This window comes from Cryptotermes secundus, unplaced genomic scaffold (genome assembly GCF_002891405.2).
Source record: "Cryptotermes secundus unplaced genomic scaffold, Csec_1.0 scaffold318, whole genome shotgun sequence".
NCBI lineage: Eukaryota > Metazoa > Arthropoda > Insecta > Blattodea > Kalotermitidae > Cryptotermes > Cryptotermes secundus.
This window is the reverse complement of record NW_019730108.1, coordinates 3545012-3564693: the sequence shown is the minus strand read 5'-3', so window position 1 is coordinate 3564693 and position 19682 is coordinate 3545012. Positions and strand designations below refer to the sequence as shown.

General features: G+C 40.3%; 1 protein-coding gene across 1 annotated transcript in view; it reads right to left on the bottom strand.

The window, feature by feature from the left end:
- Nucleotides 1-10444: 10444 nt before the first annotated feature.
- Nucleotides 10445-19682, bottom strand: part of LOC111866068 (replication factor C subunit 1) — an 80702-nt gene continuing 71464 nt past the window's right edge. Inside the window, exons 16-17 of the mRNA XM_023854613.2 lie at nt 17612-17791; nt 10445-11875 (exon numbers count right to left, since the gene is read on the bottom strand). Coding sequence (XP_023710381.1) covers nt 11759-11875; nt 17612-17791 — 297 coding nt within the window. The 3' untranslated portion in view covers nt 10445-11758. The remainder of the gene's footprint in view (nt 11876-17611; nt 17792-19682) is intronic.

The window sequence follows — 19682 nt, the reverse complement described above, 5'->3', positions numbered from 1 at the left end:
GCAAAGGGCGTGTTTTCAGAGACTTTCCCTAGCAACAGCTCTCTCTGCTGGCTTCACAGTTTTTGCCTTGAGCAAATACGCTCGTTCGTTCAGTTATGAAAATACTAATTGTAACCACTGTAAATATGTATTTTACATTTCTGTCTTCTTACTAACATTTCGAGTTTTGTTACAAAGCCTTTGCCACATTTCCATCCGGATTGAGGCATATAGAGTACAGAGTGGCCTTACGCAGTGTCACAACTGCCAACAGTTTGGCCACGTCTGGGCTAATTGTAAGCAACCTCCCCGTTGCATGTGGTGCGGGGGTGGCCACCTGCACAAAGAGTTCCCAGAGAAAGAGAACGCTACCTCCACTCCAGCTTGTTGCAATTGCCAGTTAAAGGAGGGAGAGAAACCACATCCCGCCAACTATCGGGGCTGCAGACACGCGAGGGAGGAACTGCAGAGGAGGAAATCGCAGAGAGCACCCAAAACTACGACGGGAAGGGTGTTCTCCTCGAATATCGTTACCCCTGGAGTCTCCTTCGCGGCGGCGCTAGCACATCGCAGGAGCAGCGACCTCAGACTCTCCAAGTTCCAGTGGCAGTTCCAACAGAAGCCACGAAACCAAGCGTCCCGGTTCTTGTACAGGAACAAAAAACAGGTCAGTCAACTCAGGCTACTCATGTAAACAGTCCATCTCTAGACAGTCTGTTGAGAGTAGTGACTGTAGTACAGCAGATTATGACAGAGGTCAGTGGTGCAGTGCCCGAGGAGGAAAAAATAATGGCCATTACCAAAATTGTTCTAAACCTAATGAAACAAAATGGCCACTAGAGTTCATAGGCCCCTCAAAGTCATAGCATTTAATGCGAACGGCATTGGGAGGCAGCGCTATGAGCTCAGTAAACAGCTGCAAGACCTACACGTAGATGTGGCCCTGTTTTCAGAGACACATCTGAAACCTCATGAGAGGTTCTTTATTCCAAATTACCACTTTTATAGAATCGACCGCCACTCGGGCAGAAAAGGCGGAACTGCCGTTGCAGTAAGAAAAGGCGTTCCCCATAACCATGTAGACCTACCACCCTTTGTTTCAGTAGAAGCGACAGGGGTCTGCATACCAATTGGTAATAGCGAAGTGCTGCTTGCAGCTGTTTATAAATCTCCAGGCAGAGCCTGGAGTGATGCTGACATCACTGAGCTCTTAAGCTTTGGCGTAAATATATTTTCTCATGTGAACTGAATGCTAAAACCCCATTTTGGAATACTGAAATTTCAAACCCTTCTGGCAAGAAAATATTACCCTTATTTGATATAAAGCAATTAAAAAGTTCAGCACTGCCATAAACTACTCGTTTCCCCCTGAGAGAAAAGGCAATGTGCTGCATATTGTGTCCACCACATGTCATTGTATCTCATATTTTGGGCTCACATCACCTATCGATAGTATTCCAAATACTGGGTCATGTCAAAATTTGTAATCTCTCTGATACTGCTGAAAAATTCACAGACTGTGATTAGTTTCAAAGCCTTGCCTCTGAATTAATGTCTCCTAAAACAGAAATTACATCAGGGGTAGAAGACGAAAAAGCGGCGCGCGACTTTACAGCCTCGATTGCTTCGGCATATAGGTTGTCGATATATAAGATTACACTTTGAGACACGAACAACGATCTTCGTGGTCTAAATCCATTGTTAAAACATAAGAAGAGGCTAAGAAAATTGTGGCAAGAAACCAGGGATCCAGCGTGTAAAACGACTTTTAATTGAGTCTCGAAATCAAACAGGCGAAAACCCCGTAAAATTGCACTTGAACGGTGGGAAACAAAAATGTGTAACACGAATGTCACACCTAAATATATATGGCCCGTTGCGCAATCCCTCATAAAGAGGGATGGACCAAGGGCACCAATTGCTATTCATTGAGTTTCAGGCCTTAAATTTCATCCTTTCGAAAAAGCCAACGCACTTGATGACTGTTTGGAAATTCAGTTCACACCACATAATTTTTGTGACAACCATGAATGGCCGGTAGAGGCCAGCGTTCAAGCTCAACTTGAAACCGTAGGCAACAACTCTCCTCAGAGGATAAGACCATGTCACATAAAGATATTAATAAATTCATTGAAATTGAGAATGGCCTGTGGAATTGATAGCATTCCAAATTAATGTCTGAGGCACCTTCCAAGGGGACCATTCTTTCACCTAACCAATTTATTCGATCATTACCTTCGGCTGTCAAAATTCCTAGGAGGAAGCAAAAGTAATAACTTTACCTAAACCCAGTAAAGACCCGAAATTCGCTCAAAATTTGCGTCCGATTAGCCTCCTGTCCACAATAGGAAAACTGCTTGAAAAAAGTGATTTAACGTATTGAAGAGGCCTGCTCAACGCAAGCCAGTTTGGTTTCCGTGCATGTCACAGCACGAGTCGTTGTTTACATTCCCTACAGTATGGACAACACTTTGTCAGATGATTCACCGACTAAACAATTAATATTAATTTACTGCATCTACATCACGAGCCTCCTATACAATCTTATATACAAAAAGAAAAAATATAGAATATTCTAATTTGTCCGTGGGAACGCAACGAAGTTACAAAACCAACGACTGATTCGATGATATGAAACATCAATTAAAAATTTTATTCTTGTTTTATACTATAACTTCTGTTTTATATAATCTGATTTATTGTATTTTTTACGTCAAGTGTTTTATATGATTAATATAGTATTGTATCCAGTTTAATAGTACGGCAGTTAACCGTGTATTTGCCTGATGATGGCTACTGATAGCCGAAACATGTAGCAGAGCCGTAGCTTGGCACTGATCTTGATATTAGTTGTGTTGTGATGGGTAATAAAGAAGTGTATATTGTAACACAACAGGATGCATGAAATGAAAAAAGAAAGTACCATGACTTAATGCTTGTCCCACTTGGAAGTTTGTGGCAAGCAACCATCTACTGAAATTGCAGCGCCTGCAAAACAAAATTTTCCACACTATTGGAAAATTCGCGATTTGCACATGGCTTTCAAAATTCCGTACGTATATGACTATATAACAAAATTATCCAGGCAAGTTTAGAAGTCATACAAAATCATGATAATGAGAATGTTCGCAACATCGGACAAGGCGAAGCCCAACACAGAAATTTAAACTTGGTGGCGGTCAAGCATAAGACCGTCAGTGACTAGACTGCCGTTGTAGCAGAAACTACTAGAAATCAGGCATTACCTCCTATACTAAGCGAGGCCTTTTATATACTGTATATAAAAACATTTGGTAAGATACATGTTCCTGGCTACAGATCCAGAGGTTCGGGGTTCGATTCCCGGTGCTACCACATTTTTTGAGAAGCAGTGGATCTGGAACGGGGTTCACTCAGTCTCGTGAGGATAACTGAGAAGCTATTTCAAGGAAATAGCGGCTGCGGTCTAGAAAACCGAAATTAACGGCCGTGGGGTTCCGTTGCGCTGACCACGCGACATCCTCTATACGCTAAAGTTGGGAATAATTTCGCCGACAAGCGGCGGTCGCTCGGGAGGTATAGTTCGCTTGCGGACTACAAGCCACGGAGTTTGTTTTTTTTCTTTGTATGATATTTATGAAATTTATTGAATACATGTTCTAGTTCTTCGTAGAATCTGTCCTTCATATTTGAAATGCCTAATAAAAAAAAAAAAGATATAATTTTCTCACATATATTTCTTTCTGCCAACATTAAGAATGACATCTTTACTTCAGAGCCAAATAATTTTCTTACAGAATACTCGCGAATTCCGAAATTATTTAACACAAAAAATGGCGCAATTCAGTGAAGTATATTACTTGCTGGAAAAGCACTTCAACCCACAAAAGGCGAAGTAGGTTAGGAATTTACGACATAACAGACACCGCGATGTATGTAGGTTAGCTTGTGCTGTTGTGGAGTGAAATCAAGAAAGGTACAATGGACTGGGCATGTAGCTTGCACAAGGGAAATGACGCGTGGAAAATCCTCTTAGAAAACATGTACTTGGAAGAATGAAACGAAGATGAGAAAATATTATTCAGATAAATCCAAACATGCCGCAAAGAAATGTGAACTGGATTGGACTGACTCAGTATGGCGTCCGAAGACGAACTTCGGTGTTGCCAGTGTTCAGGTAAGTTTATATACGTACATTATGTTATATACATTTCTGAGACACAGGAACCGTGTAATAAGCATGATAAAAACTTTCGTACATTATTTATAAATGCAAGCATTAAAAATAAGGCCACTACAGAAATAAGAGCAGCATTCAATTATTAATTGGCATAATGCTTACAAATTACATTGAAGGACTTGGGGCAGGAAAGTGATATGCAACATTTTGTTAAAATTAAGTTATAAAAAACATAGGCTTGTTTGTTGGCAGCACTGTTCAGTGTAGGTCTGAACAGAGAAAGAATATTTTGGTCCTTGACTCCTTGCTGTTATCAAATGGACACTCGGAGTATTTCAGCAACAAGATGCCATTCCACTACCTATGGTAAATTGGCTGCCTCTTGATCCAGGCACGGCGTTACGTTCGCAGAAAATAATTAAATTTGCCAAGGCTAGCAGTGAACGTGAGGCCTACTTTCTCGTCAGTGATGAATATATGGTATGGCTCTTGTATTCGGAATCCTCAAATCCGGAAGGTCCTGATATCTGAAAGGCTTTCTCTCCCTTTTTAAACTGCTGCTCTGAGACAGAGGCGCCGATTCGATCATAACATCTTTTCAAAGTTACAGATGTAGCGAACTTAGTCCACCGTTGCTATTACACTGTATTTGCATTTATGTACTTGATGTGAAATATTATGATTAGTGTGTAAGAGTTTGGGATACCCATGAAACTAGTTAGGTTGATTAAAATGTGTTTAAATGAAACGTATAGTAAAGTTCATATAGATAAACATTTGTCTGATAAATTTCCTATCCAGAATGGTCCAAAACAAGGAGATGCTTTATCGCCACTCCTTTTCAACTTGGCTTTAGAATATGCCATTAGGAAGGTCCAGGGAAGCCAGGTGGGACTGAAATTAAATGGGACACATCAGCTGTTCATCTGTGACGATGATGTGAATCTACTGGATGATAATATACAGTGCGTACAATAAAGTGCGCGCCGCGGCTGCAATTTGCCGTGAATCATACCACCGCAGAACGGATGCAGTCGCGGGAGGAGTTGCAACTCCTCCCGCGACTGCATCCGTTCTGCGGTGGTATGACTCACGGCAAATTGCAGCCGCGGCGCGCACTTGATTGTATGCACTGTAGATGCCATTAAGAAAAACACACAAACTTTAATTGACGCAAGTAAGGAGGTTGGTCTAGAAATAAACACAGAGAAAACTTAGTATATGTTGCTGTCTCGACACCAAAATGCAGGGCATAATTGTGTAATAGCAATAGGAAACAGATGTTTGGAAAACGTGACACAGTTCAGATATTTGGGAACAACGATAACAAATCAAAACCTGATCCATGAGGAAATTAAGAGGAGACTGAACTCGGGTAATGCTTGTTACCATTCAGTCCAGAACCTTTTGTCTTCTCGTCTGCTGTCCAAAAACATTAAAATTAGAATATACAAAACTATGATTTTACCTATGGTTCTGTATGGGTCTCTGATATTAAGGGAGGAACATAGACTGAGGGTGTCTGAGATCATGGTTCTGAACATGGAACTTAAGAGGGATAGGATCGGATGGTATGGACTGGATTGATGTGGCTCGGGATATGGACCAGTGGAGGGCCCTTGTGAACACGGTAACGAACCTTCGGGTTCCATAACATGCTGGGAAATTCTTGAGTAGCTGCAGAATTTGCGGTTCCTCAAGAAGAGCTCAGCTCCATGAGTAAGTAAGTGTAAAAAACGTGTGAGATTTTAGGCGCGTGCTTGCATTGTTGGTATTTTTTAATTTCTCCTATTTACCAGCTATTAAGGGGACAGCGATTATGTCGAAATTAAAACGGAATAAATTATACTCGCAGGCATGGAAGTAATCTATAATTTGATAACTTTAATGGAATATGAGTCAAGAAATAAAGAACCATCCCTTCCGATCGAGAAAGAGCAGTTGTGGACAGCGACAGAAGGGTCTCGCGCTACGGTGCTGGAAACTGAAAGAGGCGAACTGGCTAGATGTAGAAGAAACATCATTCTCGACATATGACACACACACAAACGCGTGACAAGGAACATCGAAATACCGACTACACGGCTTTGATGAGGCTGTAGTTCTTAGAACAATCTGTAACTTCTATGTCACAGAAAAACTTGTTCCGACTATTGAAACTCTTTAGCGAAAGCTAAAAGGCGACACAAACTTTCAAAGCTGCAATACCAAATTACGAGAAATTTTAAGCAATGTGAGTTTTAGGTGGTGGAAAACTGCATCACGTCTTGTTTTGATCAAGAAGTCGGACAGTCGTGATAATAGAGTATCTAACATCTGTGTGGCGCTTCAGGAATGAAAACAGCCACAGAATGGACCACGTTCGCATGTTCAGCAGAAGTCTTTGAGTGTGTGGCGCACATGAACTTTTGATGTTCTTGAACGGAAAGCTCAGAGGCGAGAGGGGTATTGGTAAGTAGTGGGTAATGGTTGTCAGCTCAATTAGTAGCACTGTAACGTAGAGGAACTTTCCGAAAGTTACTGTTAGTTGTTGGGTGGGCTTGAAAGGAGCTGCGCGCCTTTTACGCAAGGTTCAGTGTTCTAACTGAGAGGAATGTCAGGTACATTACTAACAGTAATAGTTATTGTATTGTAACATATGAATTCAGATAAAGCGCAATTCAATAGTTCGAAAATATTTGTTAATGTGTACTGTCTGATATGATAACAAATCAAAACCTCTTTGAGGAGGAAATTAAGAGGAGACCGAACTCCGGTAATGCTTGCTACCATTCAGTCTTGCACCTTTTGTCTTCTCGTCTGCTGTCCAAAAACATAAAAATTGGAATATAAAAACTATATTTTTTCCAGTGGTTCTGTATGGGTGTGAAACTTGGTCTCTGACATTAAGGGAGGAACATAGACGAGGGTGTTTGAGAACAGGGTGTTGAGGAGAATATTTGGACCGAAGAGAGTTGAAGTGACGAGAGGTTGGATAATGGCTTTATAAGCCGGAACATGTAGCACATTGTCATATATTAAGACCAATAAACTCATTATACACAGTCACATGTGAATGAGATTCTGATGGTTGTGTTGAGACGGAAACAAGAGGGGGGGGGGGAACTTCTACTTAAGCCCGATCGAAAACATGTGGGCAGAAGTTAAAGGTCAGGTTGCATAAAATGATTTGTAATATGGAAGATATGAAATGCCTGCGTGAAGAAATATTTCAAACCATGGGCGAAGATTGGAAAACGAGTACTATGGCAGGGATATATGTTTTGACAAATCAGTCAACCCCATCGTAGCCAGTCTTGGAAGTGTGGGAAGTGATGACAATGACAGCAGCGACGACAACAGTTCAGACAGACAGGACGACGAAATGGATGAAATCGCAGGAATCACGTTTAGCAATGGTTGACAGAGGCGAATATAAAATTCTTTCAGCTACACTTTATGCGTTCAAACACACGCTTTGCCGTCCAGCTCCCTACTTGCGTTCCTTGCACTTTCTATTGTTCGTGGTCCCTAAACCTCCTTTCTGTGAAGTTGCCTGCAGGTACTTTGCATCCAGTTATACAAAATTATGTCATAATCTGTGGTGCTTGTGGTTTAGGCAGTCAGATTAGTACACATTATATAAGTATAATCATTTGTTTTCGTTTATGTCATACCAGATTTAGCTCGTTAAGACTTCCATAAATGATCTATACAAACCCTCAAGGTTATGGAAACACGAAAAGGAAATTGGATGGTGGTATATCAGTGACGATTTTGGTGTTGGAATTTCGAGTCTGTGATATCACGTCTTAGTGACTAGACACAGGGTTTTGATTGGTAACTGGATTGAACACTTAGAACTTGTGCCTACAAGTAACTACAACAGTTTCATGGATCCACATACTTAACAAATCACTATACTATGTACTAAGGATCAAGTCCGTTGTCTTCACTGCTCGTCGTTTGGTTATCATCTTCACTATGCGTCTCTAGGTTACGGCTGCTAACCACGCACTTACAGCTCCCGAACTGCTGTCTCAAGACTGACTCGCTTCGATCGGCCTGTTAAATTGCTGCTGGCCCTCGCCAGCAGTGATTCTTGGCTTCAGGTCTCCTCGAGACTTTTGACTAAGCTTTTCTTTCTCTTACACACGTATGAGTTTGTGAGAAGGGGCCTCCTCTTCGACGAGGAGGGGGGGTCGGTCTCTCTGTTCAGGTGCTAGGTTTGTTGCCCCTTAGTTTTAGCACGGCGATATCAGGGCTGTGAAAGCGTCCAGGTCCCTGTGGGCACTGTGCAGCCTACCACTGCACTATTCTAAGTAATGTACAGAAGGTTGGTTATTCGGTTAAATTGCTGCTGGCTTTGCCAGCACAGTCATTCCTGACTTCAGACTTTTCCGAGATTCATGACCAAGATTTTTTTGTTCTCTCCTAGACAAGTATCAAGGGCACACGGTAGCGTAGTTGGTTGAGGCACTATGCTATAAGCCGGAAGGTCGCGGGTCCAAGTCCCGATGAGGTGAGTGGATTTTTTTTAATTGACCTATTCCTTCCAGCCTCACTATGGCCCTGGGGTAGACTCAGCCTCTAACAGACATGAGTACCAAGAAAATTCTTGGGGGTAAAGGACGGCCGGCGCGTAAGGCTGACAACCTTGTCACCATCTGTGAGCCGGTTGTCTAGAAAATGTGGGAACCTCAACATCTCACAACCCTCTGGGCCCCCTATTCAATGAAGAAGAGGTTGGTCTTCTTACGTATGCGCCTCGTTTGTTGCGACGTTACATTATTTACAAAGGGTATGTATCGTCTGTGCAGTTGTAGGATGTCGTCAGGACTCTGTTCTTCTGGAGAAATAGAGGGCTTGAGTTTTCCCTTCATTGATCTTTATGTTCCAGAGCTCATAACACGACTTCACTGCTGTGAGGCCGCGTTGCAATTTGCAGAGAACACGACGTTCGTCTCTCTCTGTCGTGTAAATACAGGTATCTCCCGCGAACAGAGCAAGATCAGTTCAGGTGCCGCAGGGGCATCATTTATGTATGGACTGTACAGCACTGGGGCAAGAACGGAACCTTGACGTACCCTTGCTATTTCTCTTGCCGTAGAAAATTCGCCTTCTACCATGACTTTACACTTCCCGTCGGTGAGAGAAGCAATTAGCTTAATTAGCTTAACAGGGGTTTGGCTGTTTCACACGAAAGAAAGCTGTGTGATCTGTTACAGTATGCCAAAGATGTAACATGTGAAGATGAAGTCAGATAAAGGGGCTATGGAAGAATGTTAAGACATTGCCAATGACGCTCCTGTTGTTCTCCAACTCACAGATAGTGAATCTGTAGTCAAATGTTGGTTCTCCTGAAATTTAAGCATGTGTATTATGCTATATAACTGTGAATTACTTGCTCATTATTGTAGGAACTGAAAGAAACTCATAACGTGGTCAGACATATGTTGGGCAGAATAACAACTTCACAGTGATTAATTAGTCTGTGCTATTATCTTCTTAGGTAGAAATATTTCACTCAGGTGGAGCTAAAGTTTGTTTTGGTCACAGCCTCCTATCATGTGACAGTGACTTTGTGATGACTGTGAAAAGGAAAGGGTGTCTAGAGCTGTTTCTCAACTGCCGGGCTGCGATCCGATACTGGGCCCTGGCATCCATTATACCAGGACATTCTTATAGGCAAAAGAATTTACTGGTCTGACAAAGGTTGAGAACTACTGGTCTAGAGTATATGTACAAAGTGAATGGAAACCTGATTGCTGAGGCAAGGCCCGGCAATCCATTTTAACAAGGGAGCTTTGGACAGAAAAAAATTTCAAAGACCTCCAACCAATGTTGAACAGGGATCAAAGCTGAAAGCTACAGAAGCAGCACGGCTAAAATTTACCCAGGATAATCCATCAATTATGTACGTGCAAAAACCTAACATTACCTCTCTCAGCATCTCATGTACCCTGAGATGGGTACTGTCTGGTTAAGAACATAAGGGAAGTCTTTGTTCTGTTCCCATTTCATTCCTCTTACCACATCAGCTGCTACAACTCAGTTGAATTTAGTTCATTTCAGTTCAGTTCGTCTGATGAAAAAGAAAAAGAACGATCTTATGAAAATGTGTGACTACTTACCTCAGGAATTCAGAGAGTTTTATAACAAGTTATCTTCTTTGCAAGAACGTTCTTACCAACTTACCAACTCGACTAATACTGTAATCTGCTTCATACCCTTATCCCATGTTTTTGAGCAAAAAGCTTCAATAAATGTTTGAATGGTTTTAGTTCTTTATATTACTTCAGTATAAGTAAAATTAAAGTACACTGGTTTCAAATGATCTAAAATCATCTTTTTATTTTCTGAAACTTTCAGTTTTGGGCCTCTGACATTCAGAGGAACATGCTGCTTGCCTCTTCTGGGTTGAGAAATAAAAACCTAGCAAGGAAGCAGCATGAAGCATGCAGCAAGCACTCTACTTTCTGCCTGCTTCAAGTTGCTTTCTTCCTTGGCTTACTCTTAGCTACTGAAGATAAAGTAAAGTTGTTCATGAGGGCATGTTGGTCAGTAGAGGTAACCTCCATCATTTTTGATCTCAGCAACAGATGGAGCTGAGTGAATAGATTCATGTCCCAGTCACTTCCCTCATCCAAGGGATACTGGGTGAGTCCCAGAGCCAGTGTGGGTGATGCAGAGAAGAGAAAAATCTCTTGCCTCTGCTGGCCATCCAATGCATAGCTATATCAAACGAGTTACCCTGGCTTTCACCGGAAAACATACCACTACATCCCAGAAGACAGAAATCTTCAGTCACTATCCAACATTTTGTAAAGTACATTCAAAACATATTTTTATTTATAATCATGAGTGTTCATCATAAAGAAAGGTCTTACAAAGCTCAGCAGCCATAAACAGACATATTAATGTTACTTTTATCCCATATATTTAATCTTTGTATAGTTTACTAGTTCCAAGGCTTTCCATATATCTGGAAATGGAAACCACTGTCAAAATGTAGTGCAAAAACCACATAAATGTGTGATATACTTATAAAACTTAATCCCAGAAAAACCATGGAATGAAACAGCACTTTCTTATCCCAAATATATGAGGTTCTTGGGGTAGTGACAATGAAGATTATTGTCTTCTGGGACATGACTCCATGTGGTCTAGCAAATTACTGAGGAATGTTCTGCCTTCATCCTCAGGGTACAGTATTAAGACCTGCAGGGATTGGCACAAGCACTGGCTGCATTGCAATGAGACCCTCAGTCAACCAGTGCCATTAGACTCTGGGGTGCATTTGGAATATGGAGGAAGCAGGTTTCTCCACATCCTAGAAGACTATAATCTTAATATTCACCACTGTGAGAACCTAAAATCTCATGTGCGAATATCTGCGTCCTGATACAGAGTATTACATACAAATCAAACAATCTCCTGCATATAATACAAATGCCCACTTTGATGCCAAAGCCAGATTTCCACAGTATAAACCATACGTATAAAAATGGCAATTGGAATACTGTAAATACATCATGATACATTTCAAACAAAAGAAAATTACTGCAGCAGTATCACTTACATGTAGTTACTGGAAAACTAATATTAGCATGCCAAGTAGAAAAGTTCTTTAAAGCTTTCCTACTTCCTTTCGTGTTTATCATTTTTCTTTCTAACTTCTTTGTTATCAACTTTTCTCCTCTTTGCCCCACTTCTTCCTGGTGCAGGATTCTGTGTTGTGGTGTTTCGCTTTTTGACCTGGAAGGAGAATATCACTATATCAATCTTTTCCAAGTGCAGACCTAGTTGGGGTGTAGCTGGTTCTGAGGCAGTAAGTGCCAATACTAAAATTCAATTTCAACTGCACCTACGTGTATTTGTGATGCACTGAACATTATGACTGCACTTAAAACCATTTACTTTTGTCTTACCTTACAATGCATATGAACTTAGAAACATTACAATGCACACAATTTAGCCTTTGTCATCCAAGAATAGGGGATTTTAAATCTCCAATTTTACATCATTTGTGGCCATATTTTAACATGCAGATAATGATACTGGTGCTCTGCCAGCTGCACCATCACAATAATGTGATGCATGGCCAGTAGAAATTAAACAAACTGACTGGATCACAAACAGCAAGAGCTTGAAGAAACAAGAGGATCTGTGAAGAACTTGTGGACACTAATTTCTTTTCAAATGCTATAGTTTACATTGAAAGGATAACATGAACTATACAATTTGAAGATCTACTTCAACTAGCAGAAATTATCAGTACATTAAATTCGTCAGATATAACGTGCTAGTTCGTCACCAATATCCATGCTTATCATCTGTTACCAGCACAGAAGCATTCATTAATTATTGCCATGAAGAGAAATAAAGATTCTGTGCAGAAAATATGTAAATACTGCCATAAGAGATGTTCTATATTATTCTGCGGAACTGTTACCTTGCAATGCATCAGGGCACCACAGCAGGTGGTGCTTGTTTCCTGACTCAGAATTTCATATGTATGCTTTTATATAAGCTTCATTCCAAGTTCAATCACTGCAGTTTAGAAGAAAATCTTCATGACAATCTCTGATGTTAACAAAATTTTGCAACGTGGAAAAACGTGAAATTTCTTCGTTCTGTGTCCATTAATTGCAAAGATACAGCATTTTTAAATTTTAAGTTTTTCTTCTATTTTTCCTCATTCCAATTCAGTGAAATGCTTATAACTGTGCTCCTAACTAAGACAGAGAGCTCATTCTTGTATCAACTGAAAGTTAAGTTGGGGTTTCATTGGCATACAATTTGTAGGCAGCTTACCATTCTGACGTTGACCTCTGGCCTTAGCTTTTGAAAAACCATATGCCCAGATTTATGGAAATTTTTCTTATCCACAGCACTTTCTGATCACTTCAATACATCTTTGGAAAGTATCATGTTGGGATATGAAAGTGATATGACTGTATAAAAAAATAATTTTCCATGGTTTTGTATGAGTGAAACTTCATAACTTGTACTCTTCCCCAAGTATAATTAGAATAATCAAGTGAATGAGGATCAGGTGGACACGAGATGTAGCATGAATGGGGGAGAAGAGGAATGCATATAGGATTTTGGTGAAGTCGGAAGGAAAGAGACTACTAGGAAGACCTAGATATAGGTGGGAGGATATTAAACTGGATCATAAGAGAGAGGATGGGGAGGTATGGACTGGAATGATCTGGCTCAGGCCAGGGATGTATGAAGGACTCCTGTGGAAACAGTAATGAACATTCAGGTTCCATAAAATGTTGGGAAATCCTAGAGTGGCTGAGCGACTGGTGGCTTCTCAAGACGAATTCATCTCCAGGGAGTTAGTTAGTAAGTGGTCTGATCAGGCATGATGAGTCGTTCAGCATTTGAGTTAATACCTGATATTATCAGGCTTAAGTTGTATTTCATTGTAGGATTTTAGGTTATCATAGCGGTGGTTATGAACAGTACTACCTTCTGGGGTATATCACCACGTAGTCTGCTGGAAGTCAACCAACATTTCAGAATAACATATTGTCTCCATCTTCAGGGCTGAAGAATAGGCCAAGCAAGAAACCAATGTGAAAGCATGTGGCAAGCAGGGCTCCGCTATTCTTCAACCCTGAAGATGGAGACGATATGTTCCTCTAAAATGTCAGTTGACTTTCAGTTGATTACATGACATTATGTCCCAGGAGACAGTACTCTGGTATTTCCTGGTCTGCCAATTTATGCAGTGATATGGTCAAGTGAAAAATTAATTTTCATTATGGAAGTGATACAAGTGTCAAGAATTTAATGTTTTAAAACACTGTTGTAATCCCCTGAATGTCAGTCGCAGTGGAAGTTCCTAGAAAATATCAGACCTACATCAGGCTGGATATAAAAAAAGGATCATAGTATTCAGATAGGACAAATAATCTACGAGGTTTGGAACTTTAACAGTGGCAACGCTGCTGTAGAGACACCATGCAATAGAACCAAATAATGTTGCTTATACCACACGTTAGTTACATACCTACCTTACCTCAGAGCAAATGGACTCTCCCTTCCCACATTGCGCGCATGCCCAGTGATGAGAAGAACAGAGTCTCGTGTTAGCTGGCAGTCTAATGTAGGGTTGTCATGATGTTTTTTCAAAACAGGGATGATGGAGTCGGATAAAGATTGAATGTGCCAGAGGCCGCACAGCATGACAGTGTCATCAAGGTCTTCAAGAGGCTTGCGGGGAATCTGCATTGCCTTACAGAACAGTGGCAAGGTGGGTAAAAGCCTTCAATGAGGGATGCCAAAATGTGGCAGACATGCGTAAGCCAGGTCGTCCTACTGTCAGTGAAGAAGTGTATGCTCTTTCTGCGTTACTGGAGAGTGATCAACGCCGTATGATTTGTGAGCTGGCCCGAGACAGGATTAGCACGTATGACTGTGCTTCACATTCTGAAGGAACGCCTGGGCACGAGAAAAATTGCATCATGATGGGTTTTGCATGATTTGACAGAAATGCAGAAATGGCTACGATACGACGCTGCTCATAACCACGTGGAGCGCTATGAGTGTGAAGGAGCCTTTCTTATGCCGTATCATTATGATGGATGAGACATGGGCCAAATCATATGAGCTACAAATGAAATGCCAATCGAACGAATGGCATAATTACAGGTCATCATGAAAATCAAAAGTTTGTCAGAACCCCAGCAATGTGGAAGTTATGGTGATTCTTGTGTACGACTGTGACGGTGTTATCCTAACGAATACTGTTCCCCGAAAGCAGACTGTCAATGCACAGTATTACTGTTCATTTTTGGAACACAACCTGTGACCAGCTCACTTTCTGCAGAACCCACCCATCATTTTGCAGGACACTGCTTGGCTGCATGTGCGCAAGCTGTGGCTGATTTGTTCGATCGATGGGGCTGGGTGGTGCTGTACCATCCACCATACTTCCTGGTCTTAAGCCCTTGTGACTTCTTCTGTTACAACTATGTGGCATGAATGAATGGATATTCAAACTTCTTCCGCAACTTCTTCGACAGTCAGTTGATGACTTCCACGGATATCTTTTTCACCTGGGCAATCAGAAGTTTCGATCTTGAAGTTGAAGGTCAGCCACACCGCTCATTGTCATCCATTGAAGTTCTTCCATTTTAAAAATATCTCAACCATTTGTAGGTTGTCGTTTTGACTCCACGAATCACCACTGTAAGCTTCATGTAACATATTTTGGGTTTATGCATCTTTTCCTTACTTGTAAACAGAATTTAATGTAAATTATTTGCTATTTTACCGACTTCATATTAAATGTGACAAAGACAACAAGCCCGACTATAAAAACTAAATGGAAGGTCTGATTTACTTGTAACAAAATGGCTTGTGTTGTTAATGGTCAGGCTGCAAGGTCACACAAACACCTAATGTTTTGGATGCACTGCTGTTTTGTATCATAATTTCAAGAACTTTTTGAACACACCTCAATTGCAAAGCTAACCACATTAACAAGGGATGCTGTATACTCCCAGTGTATTCAATCCTAGGTTGCCCTGGCCTGGCTGCAGAAAGCTGACCACCTTGATGGTGGGCTGGAACAGCACTTGGGCAATCTGATTCAATCCCACAAGAGGATTGAGAGCCCTGTGAATCTGTTGGTCACAGTAGCCATTCTCCCTGAATACGACAATGTGAAACTCCTGTGCACCAAGGGGGAAAGTTGGCATGCATCTTGGACTGGTGGTAGTGACAGCTTCATTTTAGGGACAGGTGGGTGTGGGTGGGTTTATGATATGCCTTATGACCCAATGTACCTTCAGGTTTCATGTAAATGTAAACGTCCAGGAAGGGAAGATGGACATCTCTTTCCACCTCCATAGCGAACTGATATTCTGATGGACAGTGTTCAGATGGTTACGAAAGCCTTTCAGCTCTTATGGTCTCTGAGGGCAGATGATGAAAGTCTTCTGAAATGACATTGGACTTCTACGAAACTACACAGTGTTACAACCCAGAATATCACATTATTCACAGTCACTGCTGTGAGAACCTCAAATCTAACATATTTCATTACAATACTTCAACAGATTCAAATCTATATGGTGTGGGATAATGACATTACACATCCAGAGATGTGACAATACCACCATTCTGTATCATGTTACAGGAAACAATGGCAAAGTTAGTTGTCACGGTCAGTTTATTTGTGAATAACTTATATTCAAACTCAGACTATACAGCATCAAATGACTGCATCAATGCAGGGAGCAGCCAGTACACACCGTTCATAAGAACAACCTAATATACATCACATATTGAATAATGAGCATAGCTCCGTAAGACATTAATAAGGTCATGACTATATGACCTATCCCATCTAAGAAGATTCCGATACGCGGGCACCCCACACTTCTACTGGCATAAAAACCAGGCCAACACGTAGCGGTTGAAGAGTCTTACCACAAAAGCAGAATTTTAACTTTCATGTCTTAATCTTTAGTTTCTAATTTTAATCTTTATATCTTAAATTAAAAATTTTATTATCTAAGGACTTTCAATTTTCAAAATTTTGACCAAAACTTAATACATGTATTTATGCATTTCAATAATTTCAAGACAATAAGAATCCTTATTTGAAGAATCAGATGATAATTAATTGCAATTCATCGGCTCATGCTGGAGCATTGTATGCCTGATGATGACCTGGTTTAAGGGTCGAAACATGTTGCATCTGTAAAAGCATAATAAATGCAAATGTTGATACAGCAGTGTCTTCTTTGTTTTTAAATACAGAATATTGTTGTGTACACGGCATACGTTATATACTTTTGTGTCTTATTAAATTACTGGATAATGGTGAACAATGAATTGGAAAGGATACAGAAGGAAGTAGGCGGTGCCTTAATGGACCATGAAAAACTTCAGCGTGGATAGTCAGTATCCCAGCTGATATTTAAACTGCTGGGGAGTAAAGCGCGGCCTGCGTGTAAGACTGACAACCTTACTGCCATCTTTGAGCCAATTGTCTAGATAATGGGGGGCCCTCAACGTCTCACAACCCTATGGGCCTTCATAGCCTGTTACAGGGATATCTCTACTTACTCTTTTTACTTGCTTCTTGAGTATAAGGCAGAAGCACTACGTCACCCAACTCGTTCAGTCACAACAGTATGAGATTTTAGGTCCCCATGGCAGTGTAATTTTCTGGAATGTGATGCTATGTACTATGATACATGGTTGCATATGTGTAAGGTACAGACCGTTACATTCACCTTCATGGCAGAAAAGACCACTTTTCAGGGCCAATGATTCCATACTGGCACATTTAAATACCATTCCAAACCATCTTTCCCTATATCACACACTATTTTCCTTGCTTGGCTTACCTCTTCTGCCATACAGATGAAGGCAAGAGATTCCTCTGAAATGGTGGTACCTCTCTACCTCTAACATCCCAGAAGACCAAGGTCTTACAAAACAAACTGTCATATAAGTTCTCACCTTGATCATTGCATCCCTTGTAATGCCTTCCTCCTCCTCCTCTTCCTCTCCAACATCCTGCTCATCACCATCAAATTCCAAGTCCTGGCTGGACTTTGATGCAGAGTTCTTGATTTTTACAATAGAGTACGGTGTCATGATACCTCCCTTATTGAATCTGTGTGTCAAAGCTGCTTTAACCTATTAAAAAACAAAGAGGAACAACAAGACACAATTGTACATATATTTATCTTTGACATCTGACTAAACTTTGTTGTACAGAAATAGGTGATTTAAATTCCCATTACTAAGAATGCTGGCAGCAATCACATTTTAACCCAGGACTTCTTACTTTTATATTGAAAACAAAACAATGCTAGGCCTGTACTCACATCAAGAGTAGTATGATACACGGATGATATAGGTTAATGGATTGGTAGTCTATTCAGCTGCTCTGACAACTGGCAATTTTGCAATAAAGGAAAAGCTTAGCAGTGTAACATCACTCATCTGGGTTATATGGGGGAAATTGTGGTCTGGATTAGGTGATAATTGAACTTTGCAAAGTAACAACACAAGAACATAAATAAATAAAATAAATAAATAAATACTTGAAAATTTAAGTCAGCTTTTGTCAATTTCCACAATTTTAAAGAGTGGTTCAGAAAATGTTGTTTATATCCAATGCTTTTACAGAGTTAATGTCTCAATTAGAGGGCAGTAATCCATTTCTACAGAACAAAAAAGTAATTATTTCAGAATAATGATGATGGAAATCTCTCCTCTAAAGATGCCCCCCCCCTTTGGGGGGGGGGGCAAGTGTAACCACACAGCAATGAAATGACAGGATTATGTTATACCAAATGAACAGGGTGAGATTTTACTTATGTCCAACAAACCACTAAGCAACAATGATACTTTTTTACCGGAATGAAATATATGTTCTCTGATAAAAAAGATCCATCACGAAACAAACAATTTAGCCAATAACTGCATACTTTTATCCTCTGAAGTCCATTTATTGTTCTCACATTTGCTGCATTTATACCAAGATTGAAATTCTTAAGTAAGAAGGTAGGTGAATGCCTGGCTGTACCCACTCTTTCCAGGGACAGACCTTCAAGAAATCTGATAAAATGTTATGGAACAGGGTGAATAAATATAATCAATACTGTAGAATAAACTGTTCAAATAACAAAAGAATGTGAGCACTACAGAAGTGGGGTATGCATATGTGCAAGTCAAGTAAAGAATGAAGAGTGCCTTGCCGCTGAATAAGAAAACAGATGGACAGATATTTCAATGGTACCTAAAACTTTAAACTGTATTTAAAATAACTAAGCATTTTCATGTTCAGGCAGCCCTGTATATGTACATATTTCAAAGTATGGGAGTTCAGATGTACATTGTGCATCAGTCACTGGTCATTATAAAGCTTCTGATGTATGACACAATGGATTGGCGATAATGAGCCATTCTGTAAGAAAACTTGACCTGCATATGTAATTTTAACATTGCCATATAAGGTCCAGTTTATTTTGTTTTAATTAAAGATGGCTGGATTTAGTATGTCAGTGGACTGAATGCTGGAAAGAACTGTACTTGTGACAACTCACTTTCAATTTCTTCCCCCCCCCCTTTCTTTTTTAAAATGTAAAATTACTGTGTTCATAACTTCCACAAATATGAAAGAGACATAACACATTAATCAACTTCATTATGGGAATGTAGCCAATAATATTTCATGATTGTGAATTTTTTCTAATGGCTGATACTTTTTTAATCACTTATATAATTTATAACCCCTCCTCACCAACAAGCCATATCTTATACAGCTATAAGACAGAAGTGACTTTCCAAATTCACTTTCTCTTAATGATCATAAGACTAATATGTTGGCCCCATTAACCTTTAAGAGCCGAGCGACACAATTTGGCGTCATTAAAATAAAGTCAAGGGGACGAATGACGCCATATGTCGTCGCACAGTCCACGCGTGCGGCCGTCTTTTTAAAATCTAATTTTAAGTTATAAATTCTTTTTCTACTTACATGATTTTTGGTCACCATCTTTATAAGTTGTCTCTCTTCCCA